General features: G+C 36.4%; 2 protein-coding genes and 1 long non-coding RNA gene across 8 annotated transcripts in view; 2 read left to right on the top strand and 1 right to left on the bottom strand.

Moving 5' to 3' along the window:
* The window catches only part of LOC123585329, a 153,460-nt gene that overhangs the window by 89,354 nt on the left and 47,897 nt on the right, over positions 1-16,209 (top strand). The gene's annotated exons all lie outside the window — the stretch shown is intronic.
* LOC123585328 (ankyrin repeat domain-containing protein 26-like) lies at positions 4,204-13,319 on the bottom strand. 2 transcript variants are annotated; one of them, XM_045453361.1, is made up of 4 exons: positions 13,092-13,319; positions 11,617-11,845; positions 5,487-5,532; positions 4,204-4,584 (listed from the first exon to the last, which is right to left on the bottom strand). In XM_045453361.1, exons 1-4 carry the CDS (start codon positions 13,238-13,240, stop codon positions 4,574-4,576), a joined length of 435 nt encoding a protein of 144 aa, XP_045309317.1. In that variant the 5' UTR covers positions 13,241-13,319; the 3' UTR covers positions 4,204-4,573. The 2 variants fall into 2 exon arrangements, with proteins under 2 accessions (XP_045309317.1, XP_045309316.1); XM_045453360.1 differs by lacking the exon at positions 4,204-4,584 and having other exon boundaries at positions 5,010-5,532.
* Positions 8,921-9,951, top strand: LOC123585342. Its single transcript, XR_006706103.1, has 2 exons — positions 8,921-9,467; positions 9,665-9,951. It is a non-coding gene; the product is annotated as an uncharacterized LOC123585342 (long non-coding RNA).

Below are 16,209 nucleotides of genomic sequence, written 5' to 3' on the forward strand. Positions count from 1 at the left end.
GTACTCTTTTGCCTTAATCTCCCTCTTTTTTTTCTGCTTCGTTATTCTCTATAAGTTTGTCCTCTATATCGCGGATTCTCTGTTCTCCCTTGTCCATCCTTGCCGCCACTGCATCCATCTGTGATTGCAGCTCAGTTACAGTATTTTTAATTTCATTCTGGCTATTTTTTACTTCTTTTATCTCCGCAGAAAAGGATTCTAATCTATTTTCGACCCCAGCTAATATTCTTATTATCGTGATTTTAAATTCTGGTTCAGACATCTTGCTTGTATCTGTGTTCGTTAAATCCTTGGCTGTCGTTTCTTCATGCTGTTTCTTTTGGGGTATATTCCTGCTGAATTCTGTGGTTCAGGTTGTGCAGATTGTTCTATTAGTCCTCCAATCAGTGTTCTAGGTGTGTAGGATGGTTTCATGTTGGCCTGACTGTATTTCATGGATGGGGACACGCACAAAACTTCCATGCTGTTCCGCCATCTTGGCCCCTCCCCCCATTCACAAATATTTTAAAAACTTATCTCAGGGTACCTGGGTAGCTCAGTCGGTTAAGCATCCAACTTAGGCTCAGGTCATGATCTCACATTATGTGAGTTTAAGCCCCACGTGGGGTTCGCATTGGGCTCACCACTGTCAGGGCAGAGCTTGCTTCAGATCCTGTCTCCCTCTCTCTGCCCCTCCCCTGCTGGCTTGCTTGGTCTCTCTTAAAAATAAACAGTTAAAAAAATTATCTCAATAGATGTGAAATAAACATCTTTTAACATTCAATATTCATTCATGACAGAACTTAGAAAACTAGTATTATAAGAGAACTTCCTTAATCTACTTGTAGCAGAAAGAGCCTAAGTGACCCCATAATATCTGCCCTTTAGTGTTGTCACCTTTTCTTTATAATTCTTTTCTCTTAAGATCTGTGACTTGACTCTAGCTATTACAATATGGCAAATGTAAAGGAATGTTGTAGACATAGTTCAGTTAATTCAGAGTCAATCAAAAGAGGATTATGCTAGGCAAACCTGATCTAATCACGTGAACACCCTTCAAGGAGGACTGAGCCTTCTCTGAAGTGACATTCTCCTTGCTGGCCTCCTAAACTAAGCGGCCGTATTGAGGAACTCTACGTGGCCAAGAACAAGGAACAGCCTTGCTCTAGGCTGAATATTTGTGTCCCCACTCACCCAAATTCATGTGTTAAATCTTAATGTTCAACGTGATAGTATTTAGAAGTGGGGGATTTGGAAATGATGAAGTCACGAAGGTGGAGCCCTCATGAATGGGATTAATGCCCTTATAAAGGAGGGCTGTGAGAGCTCCCTTGGCCCTGCGCCAAGGAGGAAGACCAGCATCCATGAACCAGGAAGCAGGCCGTCGCTGTACACTGAATCTGCCAGTGCCTTCATTTTGGACTTCCCAGCCTCCAGAAGGGTGAAAAATAAAACTTTTTTTTTTCATAAGCCTATGGTATTTTTTAGAGCAGCCCAAAAGGACTAAGACAAGTGTCTGCGAACACTTAGGACCTAAGCCTCCAACTAGCCGACAACTAGCAAAAAGCTGTGGAAATGAGTCCAGTCATGCAGTCACAAGGAAATTCTCTTAAAAATAAACTCAATGGGCTTGGAAGGAGATTCTTCCCCGTTGAAGCACCCAAATGGGGAAGCGCATTCTAGCGGACACCTTGGCTACAGCCTTGTGAGAACCTGAACAAAGGACCCAGCTAAGCCATTGCTTAGCTTCTGGCCCATAAAAATGTGAGATAAATGCGTGTGGCTTTAAGGCACTGTGTTGATGGTGATCTGTTGTAAACGGCAAGAGCAAACTAAGAGACTAATAAAAGACATACACTTTTAAAAACCCCACTATCTACATAGTTATAGAAAACTACTGTTACATGTTGCAATTTCAAGAAGACATGAACACTCACTATCCTCACATTTACTCAACGTCATTCTTGTAGTAGGAAAGAAAAAAAATGAAAGCTCTAGGAATTGGAAACAAAAATGCCACTATTTATAGATTATATGTCGCTGCATGTTAAATGCAAAGGAATCTGCAGATAAACCACTCGAGTAAGAAACAATATATTGTGGGGAATAAGCTTAGACAATTAAAAGACTAGTTGTTTGGAAAAATCAGTATAAGAAATGTCTTTCCTTACAAACTGTTGGCCGATTCGATGCAATTCCAATGAGAAACGGCTTTGGAGAGCTTGCCAAGTTGATTATAAAAGACCTGTGGAGCCCTTCCTTCCTTTCCTCTTTCTCATCCCCAACATTTTAGTTCCCAGTCATAGAAACAGAGGCATGGAGTTGGGGTCCAGAGTGAGGTGTTGGAGCTTAGACAGAATGGGGAAGGCATTATGTGTGGGACAGTCACCCTGCACAGTGTTGGAGCTCAAGTGAGAGCATCCCTGAAAGGTGAATGGTATAGAATAATGAAGTATCACAGACTGCACAGGGTAGGGAGGCATCTGCACAGGGGAAGAATAGCCCAGCGTGGGTTTTCAGAACCTGCAGGGGGGCAAATCATCTGCAGAAGAGGTGGCCTGGCACAGGGTGTCTGAGAAAGGAGATATTTACATGTCTCAAAGTACTTCCCCACAAAATACTAAATAATTTGAAAGTGGAAACCTGGAAGACGGTACCTCCAGTGGCCAACATTAACATCACCAGTATGGGGACAAATCAAAATTGTAGGTCACCTGATAGAATGCAAAGTGTAGGTTGTAGTGATACTCTTGCTAAAAATGTATGATCTGAATTTTACCATAAGGAAACCTAAGAAAAATCCACATTGAAAGACATTCCACATGACTGGAATTTAGTCGTCAAAAGATTAAAAGTCATGAAAGTCAAGGAACGACAAACGAACTGTTCTAGAGTGAAAGAGACTAAGACATACAACTGAATTCAATACCTGGCTCTGAGCAGGACCTTCCTTGGTATAACGTAAACTACAGATAAGTGACCAAACTTAAAAAGAATTATGAGGAATAAAGGATAGAATTAAACTGAACCTTTGAACAAAACAGTTTTAATGGGTGCACTGACTACACACAGATTTTTTTTTTTTCAGTACTGGAAATGTATTTTCTTTTATAATTTTCTTCATGGTATTTTTCTCTGTAGCTTACTTTATTTTAAGAATAGAGTATGATACATACACAAAAGATTATTGGTAGTAGTAGTGGTTAAGTCTTTGGGGGTCAGAAGTTGTTCATGGCTTTTTGACTGTAGAGGGCGGGGTCAGAGCCCTTAACCCCATTGTTCAAGCGTCGAGTGTATTAGAGTTAATGTTCTGATTGAGAAGGTTGTATGGTAGTTATTTGGAATGTACTGACTTGTAGGATTTAAATGCTACAGGAATCAGGCATCCCATTAGCAATTTACTTGCAAATGGGTCTGGGTGGGGGGGGGGGAGTTCTTTTTTTTTTTTCTCTCTAATTTTTCTTTTCTCTTTGTTTCTAAAAAGCAAATCAAAATAAATAAATAAAAGGTGAAAAGCCTTAGGCAAATCTTATTTCTCCATGTGGAAAGAGCTACGAGTCAGTGTTTACAATTAAAATTGTAGATAGGTTTTATGGCACTATAAAAAAAATGTAATATGTACAAACATTGGCAATTGCCATAGCAGGAATACATGAAAATAATGTCTAAATCTTTAGGGCCACATATAGTCATAAAAATTGGAAAATACAAAAAGCCATCCATGAACACTACTGAAGTATTAATGACAACTTGGTTGTTTGGGTGCTGTTCAAACCGCTGGTAGTGGAGCAGTCTGATGTATGTAAAACCCTCTAGTGCTGGTTTCCACGTACAAAATGTGCTTAAAAGTTAATGAGATGCCAAGAAACATAGTTTAAAATATGATAAAGATTTTCATTACACACATGTGATACAAAAACATTTTCCTTTAATCAAGACTTTGCCATATAGTGTGTTCAATTGGGAAACAATGAAAATGTTTCGAAAGCATCCAGTAAATTTTTTCTATTTATTTTTCAAATCATATAATTTTTGTTCAAAATCTGTACATATTCTCGTGACGCTTTCCATACTGGATCTTGATTTAAAATTGAATCATCAGTAGATACTAAAGGATTTCTACAGGATGGCAGCAGCTGAAAAGGAAAAGAAAGAATTATTTTCTTTCTCCAAAATAATTTTCACTACAAGTGATTAAAAAAAAAAGAAGAAGAAAAGAAAAGAAAAAGAAAAAAAGAAAGTTGGGGCCTTTATGAGTGTTAAGAAAAATGAAAAATACCTACATACAACTGCAATATGAAACCCAAGATTAGTATTAAATATATTTTGCTCAAGGTTGCACACTGAATTAATTGCTTTTGTGGATACATATCAGAGTTTCTGGTTTTTTTCATTACAAGGTGAAATTACAAGATGAGGACACAGTCCACGCTGAACAATCATAAACTATAAATTGAAAGATCAAACAAGCATTTCCAAACAGCCAAGTATACAGATGTAAGTGACAGGTATAAAACACAGCAATACTGGAACATACGGAAGGGACATCCCAGTTTTGTGTCAGTATTGTCTGCTCTTTGGTGAAGGTGATATGTCAGCTGATACCTGAAGGACAAGGAAAAAGTATGCTAGGTAGAGGGAAGAAGCACATACAAAAAGCTAGAAGTGAGGAAGAACACTTGTGCAATTATGAGTAGTTTAGTTTGACAAGGTGCTAGAGAAAGCAGCAGAGTAGGGCAAATAGTGAGAGACAAGGCTGAATCATCTGGCAAGAAGCAAACTGATTTGGGTGTTCTCATTCCATGCTAAGGAACTTGAAGTTTTACCCAAGGGCAAAAGCAATGACAAAATCAATGAGTGAAGATTGAAACCCGTTACCTGTCAAGTGACAGCTATATGACCTCTAATTACTTAACCAAGCATTACTAAGACGACTTTGGCGTTTTGGGTCTTCTATCACTAGCAGAAACAACAATTTGATAAAGCACACCTTTTCTGAGACTTGTGCAGGTTGACAGTTCCACAGGGATGGCACCAGTGAACGAAGATTGTCGCCAGAAATAATAACAGATATATAGACTTAGGGAGATTGAAAAAACTTCTTTAACGTTTATTTATTTTTGAGAGAGAGACAAACCACAAGCGGGCAGGGGCACAGAGAGAGGGAGACACAGAATCCGAAGCAGGCTCCAGGCTCGGAGCTTTCAGCACAGAGCCCTCTGTGGGGCCTGAACCCACCTGAGCTGAAATCAGTCGCCCAACCGACTGAGCCACCTGGTTGCCCCTAGACTTGTGGGAGATTTTAAAAGAGCTATGAAACATGAGGACTAAATGAGGAAGAAGTGTGTTCTTCATTATGCTCATGCTTTTACATTTTTTTATTAGATATGTACAAAAAATGTGAATGTAGTATCTATTATCCAAACAATGGAAAAGGATGCCATTTACTATTTATAGTTTATTTCAGAAATCAATGATATCTAACTTCATTCATTTTGGCAACATACCTTCTTCTAGTTCTCTGGTTATTCTTTTCTCCAACTCCCGCTGCATCTGAAATAAGCCAAAAATTATTTAGAATGTGTAAGGTAAACAAAAGACATAGTAGGAATTATATATAGCTTACGACATGTGGTCTTGAAATAATACTTGCAGAGATTAAACCAAAGTTAGGGTTTGCTTAAATAGAAAAACTATCACATTAATAAAATAAATTCCTACCTATTTTATTTATTTTTAGATAATGGAGAACAGATACATATATACACGCACAACACACACACACACACACACGTGTATATGTATACATATATATAATATGTGTATATTATATATATATTATGTGTATTATACTAATATAAATAATATGTGTATATTACATATATATATATATATATTGCTATTTAAGTGAATCTGATAAAAAGCACAATTAATATTGATCTATTGAATGTGTATAATCTCTGAAACGTGATGTTTGGTCTTACTGGTACAAAAAAGTTTAAACAAGAATCATATTGTATACTGAATTATTACTTGGAAATGATTAGGAAAAACTGCCATTTGTGAAAGTTTAATCAGTTTTTTACCTTAATGAATTGTTCCTTAAAATGGGCTTTCCATTTTTTCACTTTTAGAAAAACAAAATTTGAAGGAAGGCTTTTTGCTATTAATTTTTCAGGACTGACTCTCAAACACATATAAAAAGAAGAAAGTGGGACTGTCTTACTGTCATGTGGAAATTCTACTGGCAAAAAATTGATTGAGTAAAAATATTTTGCTATCTGTGTTATGACTAAAACACTTATTTTTTTTCATATGCACACAAAGATTTCAGAAAATCTCTTTGAAGAAAGGAAAAATAGAGGGTTACAACAGTTTTCAAAGTTAGCTTCTGATTTATAACTTTCTCCATTAGAGATAAGGAAAACAATATACAATTTTCAATTGTAACTTTGTTTCCTTTCTTCAAATTAGGACCAAGTTTTGAAACACTTGACTTATTAAAGTTATGGTTATCCACTTATTTATGAAATGTGTACGAATATTTAAAACTACAGGTGACCCTTGAATAACACAGGGGTTGGGGTACAGTCACAAACCTGTATATAATTTTTCATCCCCCCAAAACTGAATTACTAATAGCCTACTCTTGACCGGAAGCCTTACCGGTAACATAAACAGTCGATTTATACATGTTTTGTACAGTAGAATAAGCTAGGGCAAAAAATGACATTGAGAAAAATGGAAGGAAGAGGAAATACACTTACAATACTGTACAGTATCCAAAAATAATCCATGTGTAAGTAAAGTAGACCCACACAGGTCAAAACCATGTTGGTCAAGGGTCAACTGTATATTACAACTGTTCCTGTCTAGAATGTTCTTATTTAGATCTTTCTTAGACAAGGTAGCCTCTCCCTGAATGCCCCAAACGGGCTCCAAAATAGTGTACTGAACATAATCAACACTGTGGTGATAAGGATTCCAATGTCTTTACAAATTTGGGTGTGAGGACAAATGTTTTGGCTGACATGTTTCCCAATATTTTCAGAGACTCTTTTCCCTAATACCTTTTTTTAACTGAAGTATAATTGACATACAATGTTACACTAGTTTTTCAGTATACAAATTCAGATTGGACAATTGTATACACTATGCTATGCTTGCTACCGTACGTGTAGGTACCCTCTGTCACCATACAACGTTAATACAATATTATTGACGACATTCCATATGCTGTATTCTTCATTCCTGTGACTTATTTATTTTATAACTGGAATTTGTACCTCTTACTCCCCTTCATCTATTTTGCCCATACCTCTCTACCCACCTCCCCTTTAGCAACCACCAATTTGTCCTCTGTAGTTATGATTCTGTTTGTTCACTTGTTTTGTTTTTTTATTGTATTCCACATGTAAGTGAAATCAGATGGTATTTATTTGTCTTTCTCTGATTTATTTCACCTAGCATAATGCCCTCTAGGTCTATCAATGTTGTCACAAATGGCAAGATCTCATTCTTTTTGATAGCTGAGCTATATTTTGTTGTATACATATTACACATTGTCTTTATCCATTCATCTCTCCATGGACACTTAGGTTGCTTCCCTATTTTGGTTATCACAAACAATGTTTCCATAAACATAGGGATGCATACAACTTTTCAAATTAGTGTTTTCATTTTCTTTGGGTAAATACGCAGCAGTGGAATTAATGAATATCTATTTTTAAGTTTTTGAGGAACCATAACACTTTTTTGACAATAGCATTATATTCAGGCCTTATAAAATGAATGGGACAACATGACTATACCAGACTTATAAAATTAATAACTCAATACCAGATGATGGGGGAAGGCTTTATTCAAACAATTTTATATTACCATTAATAAATACGATATAAAATATAAACCACGTTTTTTATATGACATGACTTAAGGAGCTACCAAGGTAATGTTGCATCTTTTCCCCAAAAGCTCTTTTCCTAAATATTTACCTCTGTGACCTTTATGTTTATTTCTAGGTAAAAACTGTGTTTCGATGGTGAAAATAGCTTTCAAGTCCATGAATAAGAACACATGTGTCCTTTTATGTATACCTTTCCATTGATCAGAAATATAAGAGGGTGAGAAAATTATACACAGAAAAACTATATATCAGCAAATTTTAATTCAAAGAACATTTTTAAAGGATTTTTAATTAGAAGCATTTTCTCATTAACTGTAACATTCAAATATGGCCCATAGAAATCTAAGGTTCGGTTGGGGACACTGCAGGATTGAGGGACAAGGAAGTCACAGCCGTAGTCTCCATCTCTTCTTTAGTTAGACAGCTCTACTTCTCTCTGTTTTACACAATACAGTTTAATGCAAAAAAAAATACATTCTATTCTTTGAAAAAAGTATTTTGAAGGTATAAAAGTCACTAATTTAGTCAAAGTCCCGAATTTTGCGTAATAGACAAAAAGGGCTCAGAGAGAGTGCACTTTGCCTGAGGTCATGAATCCAACTAGATGCAGACCAGGACTACACTTGTGGTCTTACCAAGCCTAGAGTTCTATGCCAGTTACTTCCTCATAGTCAGGAAAAATACGTGTATTTTAAGTATAACTCAGAGAAAATGAATACATAAAACTTTGTCATGTGGCTCAATAATGTTTTAGGTATGAGGCCCACAATAGTAGCTCTAAAACTAAATTACAAATTTTAAAGTCATCAATAAAAATAAAGGAACAAAAGTTATGTTAACTCCTTTTAGTAGCAGTCAATTTTTAAGCACAACTTTTTTTTTTTTTTTTTCAACGTTTATTTTTGGGACAGAGAGAGACAGAGCATGAACGGGGGAGGGGCAGAGAGAGAGGGAGACACAGAATCGGAAACAGGCTCCAGGCTCTGAGCCATCAGCCCAGAGCCTGACGCGGGGCTCGAACTCACGGGCCGCGAGATCGTGACCTGGCTGAAGTCGGACGCTTAACCGACTGTGCCACCCAGGCGCCCCAAAGCACAACTTTTTTAAACCACAGGACAGAGAACTTGAAAGAGAAAATCTTTAGGTGAAGCAAGCAAGCTGAAACTGAGGAAATTCTTCCTGAAAGAATTATTTATTTTTTCCAAAGAAAATTTGGTTTATCAAAATCAATCAACAAATGAGTGAACCCATGGTGTGGTTATTTATAGCAAAATTTAAAACCCAACACAGATTTCTCTTTCCCATCTAGCATGCTTCTGTCTAACCTCTCATCATTCGTTGGTATGTACAAAAGACACAATTCACTTTATTTATAATTTAAATACAGTCGGAAATTATAGGTGAACCTTCACTTCTCACATGTGGACTTATCTCTCTCTCCCTCCCGAAGGGAAGGGAGACTTACCTAATGGGTGAATTTGGGAGAAGGAGCTAAGCAGTGCTTATGTGTTTCTGAATCTCCTCTTTGAAAAGATGTGCTTGCCCACAGTAACATGAATTTGGGTCTGCTCTCAGCTCTGTGGTAAGCACCCAGCCCCCGGGGTGGGGGTCAAGAATTTGTTTCCTCAATTTACAACTGTGTGGGGAAGCGCCCAATTTGGGAGGAAGCCCAATGTGGCTAACATAACCTAAATCATATCCTCCAATTTGTTAGTGTGTATTAGTAATAAAGCTACTAAGTTTCTCTCCATCTCCCTGTCTCCTGTGTTCTGAATTTAGAAAGAGAAGAGCAGGGTTACTTGCCGCCTACCCAGTGTCACCTGTCACAGCTCCACCAAGAAAAATGACTAGACAGCACTTACAGAAACATTCTCTTCTTCCTTGACTTCATAACTAATGTACATTGTTCAAAAGCAGCGCCCACTCGAAAGAGAGAAAAAGTTGAAAGGAACCATTTTAGGAACAAACATAGAAAGTCAGACAAACTGAGGACACAGAGGAGTACATTCCAAATGAAAGAACATGACAAAACCTAAGGAAAAAAAAACTAAGAGAAACAGAGATAAGTAATGTACCTCATAAGAGTTCAAGGTAACTGTCATGAAGATTCTCAGTGAACTTGGGAGAAGAATGAATGGATCCAGTGATAACATCAGAAAGAGATAGAAAATATAAAAAAGAACCAATCAGAGCTGAAGGATACAATAACAGAAATGACAAATACACTAGAGGGAATCAACAGCAGATAAGAAGATGCAGAAGAACAGATCAACAATTTACAAGACAGGGTAATAGAAATCATCCAAGCCGAAAAACAAAAGGAAAAAAGAATGTTAAAAATGAGGCTAGGTTAAGGGACCTGTGGGACAACATCCAGTGTAATAATACTTGCATTCAAGGGGTTCCAGGAAAAGAAAAAACAAAGGGGCAAAGAACTCATTTGAAGAAATAAAAGCTTCATTTTAAAAATTCAAATATTTGCTTGATTTAGCTATTTATAAAATGCTGTACAATCACTCATCAAGATATTTTATAAAAATAGAAACAAAGGTGGTATAAGTCAAAAAAAAGGAAAAAGAAAAAAGAGTGCCATAAATAAGAAAGCAATTAAAGATATATTCTCAAGTAAGAAAATAGCAACACTTTTAACTTAAAAGAGAAATTAACCTTTTTAGTGTTACAAGTTGATTTAATTCATAAAAAGGACTTACCATGGATTCTTTTTTTTTTCTTTTTCTTTTTTTTTAGAATAGCCTCCATGCTTAGCGTAGAGCCCAATTCAGGACTTGAACTCATGACCCTGAGATCAAAACCTGAGCTGAGATCAAGAGTTAGACGCTGAACTGACTGAGCCACCCAGGCACCCCCCTGGATTCTTTTAAATAATAAACATTCATATGTCGTTAAGTGTTTGGAGGATGATCATTCACTGACATACAGGGGTGGACAAACTAGATTATAGCAAAACTTTCAAATGTTAATGAACCACTGCCAACTGAAAATAAGTACAAGCATCTAAGTGTACCTGTGGTTACCAGGCAATAACATTTACTTTCTAAAATCAAATTTAAATGAAAGCTTTTCAAGAAATTTAACATGGCTCAGTTTAGTTATATTTACTGAATACAGTTAATGCTAGGTGTCTCTTGTGGCACACCTGGGTGGCTCAGTTGTTTTTAGTGTCCAAATCTGGATTTTGACTCAGGTCATGATCTCATGGTTTTGAGACCAAGCCCCACATTCGGCTCTGTGCTGAGCACGAAACCTGCTTGGGATTCTCTTTCTCCCTCTCCTTTTGCCCCTCCCTGCAAGCAATCACTCATTCTCTCACTAAAATAAAATAAAAATAAGTATCTCTTAGAAATGAGAGATCAAGGGACTAATATATCTATATAATATATTATATATTAATATTATATTAATATTATATAATTAATATTATATATTAACATTAATATTATATTAAATATATATTATATATTATATTATAATACATTATATATTATATTTTATTATGTTAAAATTATATTAATATTATATAAATATATTATATATATATAATATATATATATATATATATATATAAAATTTACCTCAGTTCTTTCTTAGCACATATAATGCTGAGTTTTATCTCGTATGTGCTAGTTACTTAAACAACTCAGAATTTCGCCAAATTAAAAGCAACAACATCAGATATCTGAAACCCAAACTAAACAGATAATATAACTAACCTTCCACAAGGAAGTCTCCCTGTCATCATATGACGGCCGTGGGTTTAAGGTAGGAATCACTAAGTTTCCTCTTGGAGTAAGGTTTCCATTGAGCACTAAATTATTTTCAAAATGTCCACAATAAGGTGGTTCCAGGCCTGGGCTCATAGTAAGGGTCCTGAGTAAAGTTTGGTGCTGCTGTCTCTCCACAAGAAATTTTGTATTGCTCTCTGACAGTCTCTCCTTAGCCCTGTGAAGATTAAAAAACACAAATACATTTTCTTTTTCCCTAAATCATTCCTAAATGACATATATTTTTTAAGGTTTCCATAATAGTAAATAGCATTTGCCATTGAACAGTGTTTTAACACTGAACATGTGACAGAGCACACCTACTATCTAAAATTATACTTTTAAAATTGTTCTAAAGAAATACTTATGTTTCCAGGGGGATTCCTAACTAACAATTCAAATCAGGGAAGGGAGAGAAGTGGCTATTAGTGATGTACATGGGTTAACAAATAATACTTGCTGTCTTCTGGAATGGCTGTACTGACAGGATCCTTCAGGATGCCATTATATATACATACTTATATTTAGTAAACCTGTTTACAGATGTAAAACTAAACCATCCCTCAAAGACATTTTCAAGCGTTTGCTTTCACCACTCTTGTACATTTCACTTATTATCTCAAAGAAACTGAGCATTCGACACTGAGGAATCATTGAGACCAACAATCTCTAGGGGAGATAGTAGATGACAGACGTGTGATCAGAAAGAACTAAAAGAGCTACAGAGGCAATTAGCTTATAACAGTTACCAAGGCACTGGAGGCAGAATCTGCCCTTTCTGTCTTCAGTCTTCCACATGCCTCCCTCCCACCATGGTGCTCTTTTTAGCCACTTTGGGAATTATACTACCCTTCAGCCCTGTGTGAGTCTTTCTGTATTTCACCTGGATGCCTTTATGTAAAGTAGGAAAATCATAAAGGATAGATTGTCTCAAGGCCCACTCTAGTAATCATACCAAAGATCACAATCAAGAGAATAAATGTACCAAGCTGCCAGGATGAGTAGTAGTAGTAGTACTTGACCTTTTAGGTTAAAGATGTAATCTTCCAAAAAGAAACTCATCCACATTTCTATTTAGGGTAATTCTGACAAGCAATTTTATAATAATATGCTTCTAAATGAGAAAGCTTCGAACAATGCACTTAAAGACTAGCAGATCCGATCAATGGAAAATATACAGGGCGGGGGTGCGGGGGTGGGTTGGGGGAAGAGGTCCTGTAAAACTGAAAAAAAGAGGAGGGATGCAAACTGTCCTGGACTAACATTTCAAAGGTAAGTTCACTTAGAAACCTCATTTTCCAAAATAACACAATCTAGTTGGCTTTCACTTCCTACTCATCTCATGATCTTGGCTCCACAGAAATTATGCTTTAGAGGCAAATTAATAAGCTAAATTTCTTGTCTATGATTCTGTTTTGACTTACATGTTCAGCTTATTTCTCAAGGACTTTCTAAGTTTTAATTCTTCTAGGTAGAGTTGCCTGTAGGTTTCCAACTCTGTTTTAGTAGAATCTTCTTGAGAAGTCTTCATTGTAGAGACCTGAGATTCCAGATCTTTAATTCTAAGTTCCATTTGATTTCTCGTTGAAGCATGAGCATTTTCTCTTAACTGGTCCAACTTTTTTCGAGGTGCTCCTTGTGCCTAATGGAAAAAAATTAACAGGATAGTTTCAAAATAGGTATAATCTGAATAATTAATTATACCTGTTTCCTTTAGTTCTGAGTCAATGTTTCAGAGAGAAATTTTAAATGAAAAAGAGTTCAAGTGTAAAATATTTATCATCAATGTCAACTGAATTAAACATGATTTATAAAATTAAAGTTCAATCATTCCTGTATTAGTATTCACGCAATCTGATAATTCAAATAATAGAATCAATGAGAAAATTTTAAAAGTCAACAATAAACTTAAGAATAATCCAAGTACAGTGCAATTTTTAAATCATAATTTTTCTTTTCCTCTTCATAGTGAGACTAGTTGTTTAAATCATCATTTTTTTCTTATCCTCTCGATTTAGTAGGAATAATGATGAAAACTGAAATCTTTAAAGGGAGGAACAAATGCCTCCAGAAATCTACAAATTACCATAAAGCAAGTAGAGGAAACCCCTACAATACATCTATCCAAAATGTAATTTGCAGTGAAATGAATTAAAGCACATTACAGATCAATCAATTAACCTGTAAAAACAAGCTGACTTGGTGTAATTTTCCTTCTATGTCCAGTCGTGCTCTTTCTTCAATCACCCGTTTATACTGCTCCACTTGACTGCATTCTACCATATTCATTTCCATAAATTGTTTCAATTTTACTACTTCTTGCTGTAACTTCTTGTTGTTGCTCTCTAGTTTTTCACGTTCTTCTTCGAAAGCTTTCATTGATAATAACTCTTGTTGGAGAACTTGATTTTTTGCATCCAGGTGTAGACATTTTGAAGATGTAGTTTCTAGTTCTGTTGTAAAGACATCAGCCTGCATGAATAAAACACTATAGTTTGGAAGTGGAGTGAAAAGGGTCTAACTCAAAACTACTATCAAAATTTATTCTTCAGATTTTAAGTAATCTCTATGCCCAGTGTGAGGCTTGAACTCACAATCTCAAGATCAAGAGTAACTGAGCCAGCCAGGCACTCAAATTTTTAAATAAACTCATTTGCAATAAAATGTTACCTGTCTTAGAATGTGGAACCTTAAACAAGTCAGAAAATCAAGAGACACGTTAAAGACATCAGGTGTTACTGAAATAGATCTTTGCTATCATTCTCTTTAGTACACAACATTTGCACTTGATTCTATACTTTTATTTCTCTATGATTTTTTCATATCTTTCTTTCATAAAATAAGTCCCCTCTTAGGAGAAAGTCTCTTAGCCCTTCCCCCATCTTAACACTCCATAACTTTTAAAGACGTTTTAGCAATCTCGTATTGACTTATGTATGCCCAAGTCAAAAAATACGTCCCAAGATAAGACTCTGGAAATAAGGCTCTAATTCATGAATCTATAAGTAATGCTTCTAATGCCACGGCCTGTTTCTGAACTGCAAATGTTTTATGCTAATTTGAACTGCATACCCAGGAGAAATGATTCTCCGGGATGTGTTAAGAAATCACATCTCCCAGTATAAAACTTTAATTGGATGATCCAAATATGTTTTTGAGGCAAAAAAGTTTTTTAATTCAATACTGTTATCTTGTAATCCTTTGTTACTTTCTAGAACATAAGAGAGCATACTAAACAAAAACAACCACAACAACAAAACTGGCTGGAGTTTCAGTGATGCTGAGTTGGGAAGGACTTCCATCCATTCTATATGATTGGTAAGACAAGGTGAGTGGATGTGGTGGTTTTATAAATTCGTTGATACTTCTGTGAAAATCCCTCCCCTTAAATATATGCTGGCTTCAGTAACTGGTTTCTAGTGAACAGAATATGCAGAACTGCTGTGATTTTTAAGGCCAGCTTAGAAAATGTGATACAGCTTCCATCTGACTTTCTTTCTCTAGGGAAGCTCACCCTTAGAACGCAGCCACCACGTTGTGAGGAATCCCAGGTTACTTAGTGAGTCTTCAGGTAGATACTCCAGCTGAGACTAGCCAACGTCGTAGCCAAAGGCCAGCCTCAACAGCCAAACACGTGCATGAACAAGCCTTTAGACGATTCTAGTCTCTGGCTTCCAGTTATGCCAGCTGATGCCAAATGAAGAAGAAATGAGTTGCCCTACTCTGCTTTGCCTAAACTAAAATTGGTGAACAAGAGAAATGCTGTTTTGAACGACTAGGTTTTGAGGTGGCTTATTATGCAGCAGTAAATTACTACCACAGATACTGATACTAAAAATGGTGTGCTGCTATTCAAAAAAAAACTAAAACTAAACTTCCTTTGAACCAGGAGGTAGGTCGAACCTGGAAAGATGTAGAAAAGCGTAAGAATGAGACCCAAAAAGGGCCTCCACAAGACTCTTAGTGGAAACCTGATGGCCTGTGAAGAGGCTGACAGCAAGGGTTTCTAAGCAAGTGAAGAAAATGACACTGGAGGAAAGGGAAGTCATGCTACAAAATACCTGAAAGTAAAACGGATAGGAAAGAGAAACTAAGGAAAGACTATGCAACTGAAAGGAACCAGGACTTACTGGGTTCAAGTATCTGTTTCTCATTTACAGCCTTTCTACATGTTGAACTGTCAAATAATGCTAAAATAAAGATATGGCTTTTGGATTCAGAGAAACTCCAGGGTGCTACCAGGAAAACAGAAAGATTTAAGGTATGCCTCCAATTTCTTTAAGGATCTTAAGAGTATAAGATTTTGGTGCGCCTGGGTGGCTCAGTCGGTTAAGCGTCAGACTTCGGATCAGGTCATGATTTCACAGTCCGTGGGTTCGAGCCCCGCGTCAGGCTCTGTGCTGACATCTCAGAGCCTGGAGCCCATTTCGGATTCTGTGTGTCCCTCTCTCTCTGCCCCTCCCCTATTCATGCTCTGTCTCTCTAGGTCTCAAAAATAGATAAACGTTAAAAAAAAAAAAAAAACAGAAAAAAAAAGAGTAT

The sequence above is a fragment of the Leopardus geoffroyi genome, chromosome C3, assembly GCF_018350155.1.
Source record: "Leopardus geoffroyi isolate Oge1 chromosome C3, O.geoffroyi_Oge1_pat1.0, whole genome shotgun sequence".
NCBI lineage: Eukaryota > Metazoa > Chordata > Mammalia > Carnivora > Felidae > Leopardus > Leopardus geoffroyi.

Bases quoted from the DNA above. Each gene is read 5' to 3' on its own strand.
- LOC123585328 (XM_045453360.1), bottom strand. From the start codon at position 13,240: ATGGAACTTAGAATTAAAGATCTGGAATCTCAGGTCTCTACAATGAAG. The intron at 11,846-13,091 runs GTAAGTCAAAAC...TAATCTTCACAG, and splicing joins TTGAGAAATAAGCTGAACAT to GGCTAAGGAGAGACTGTCAG. The intron at 5,533-11,616 runs GTTAGTTATATT...GGCTTATTTCAG, and splicing joins GGGAGACTTCCTTGTGGAAG to ATGCAGCGGGAGTTGGAGAA.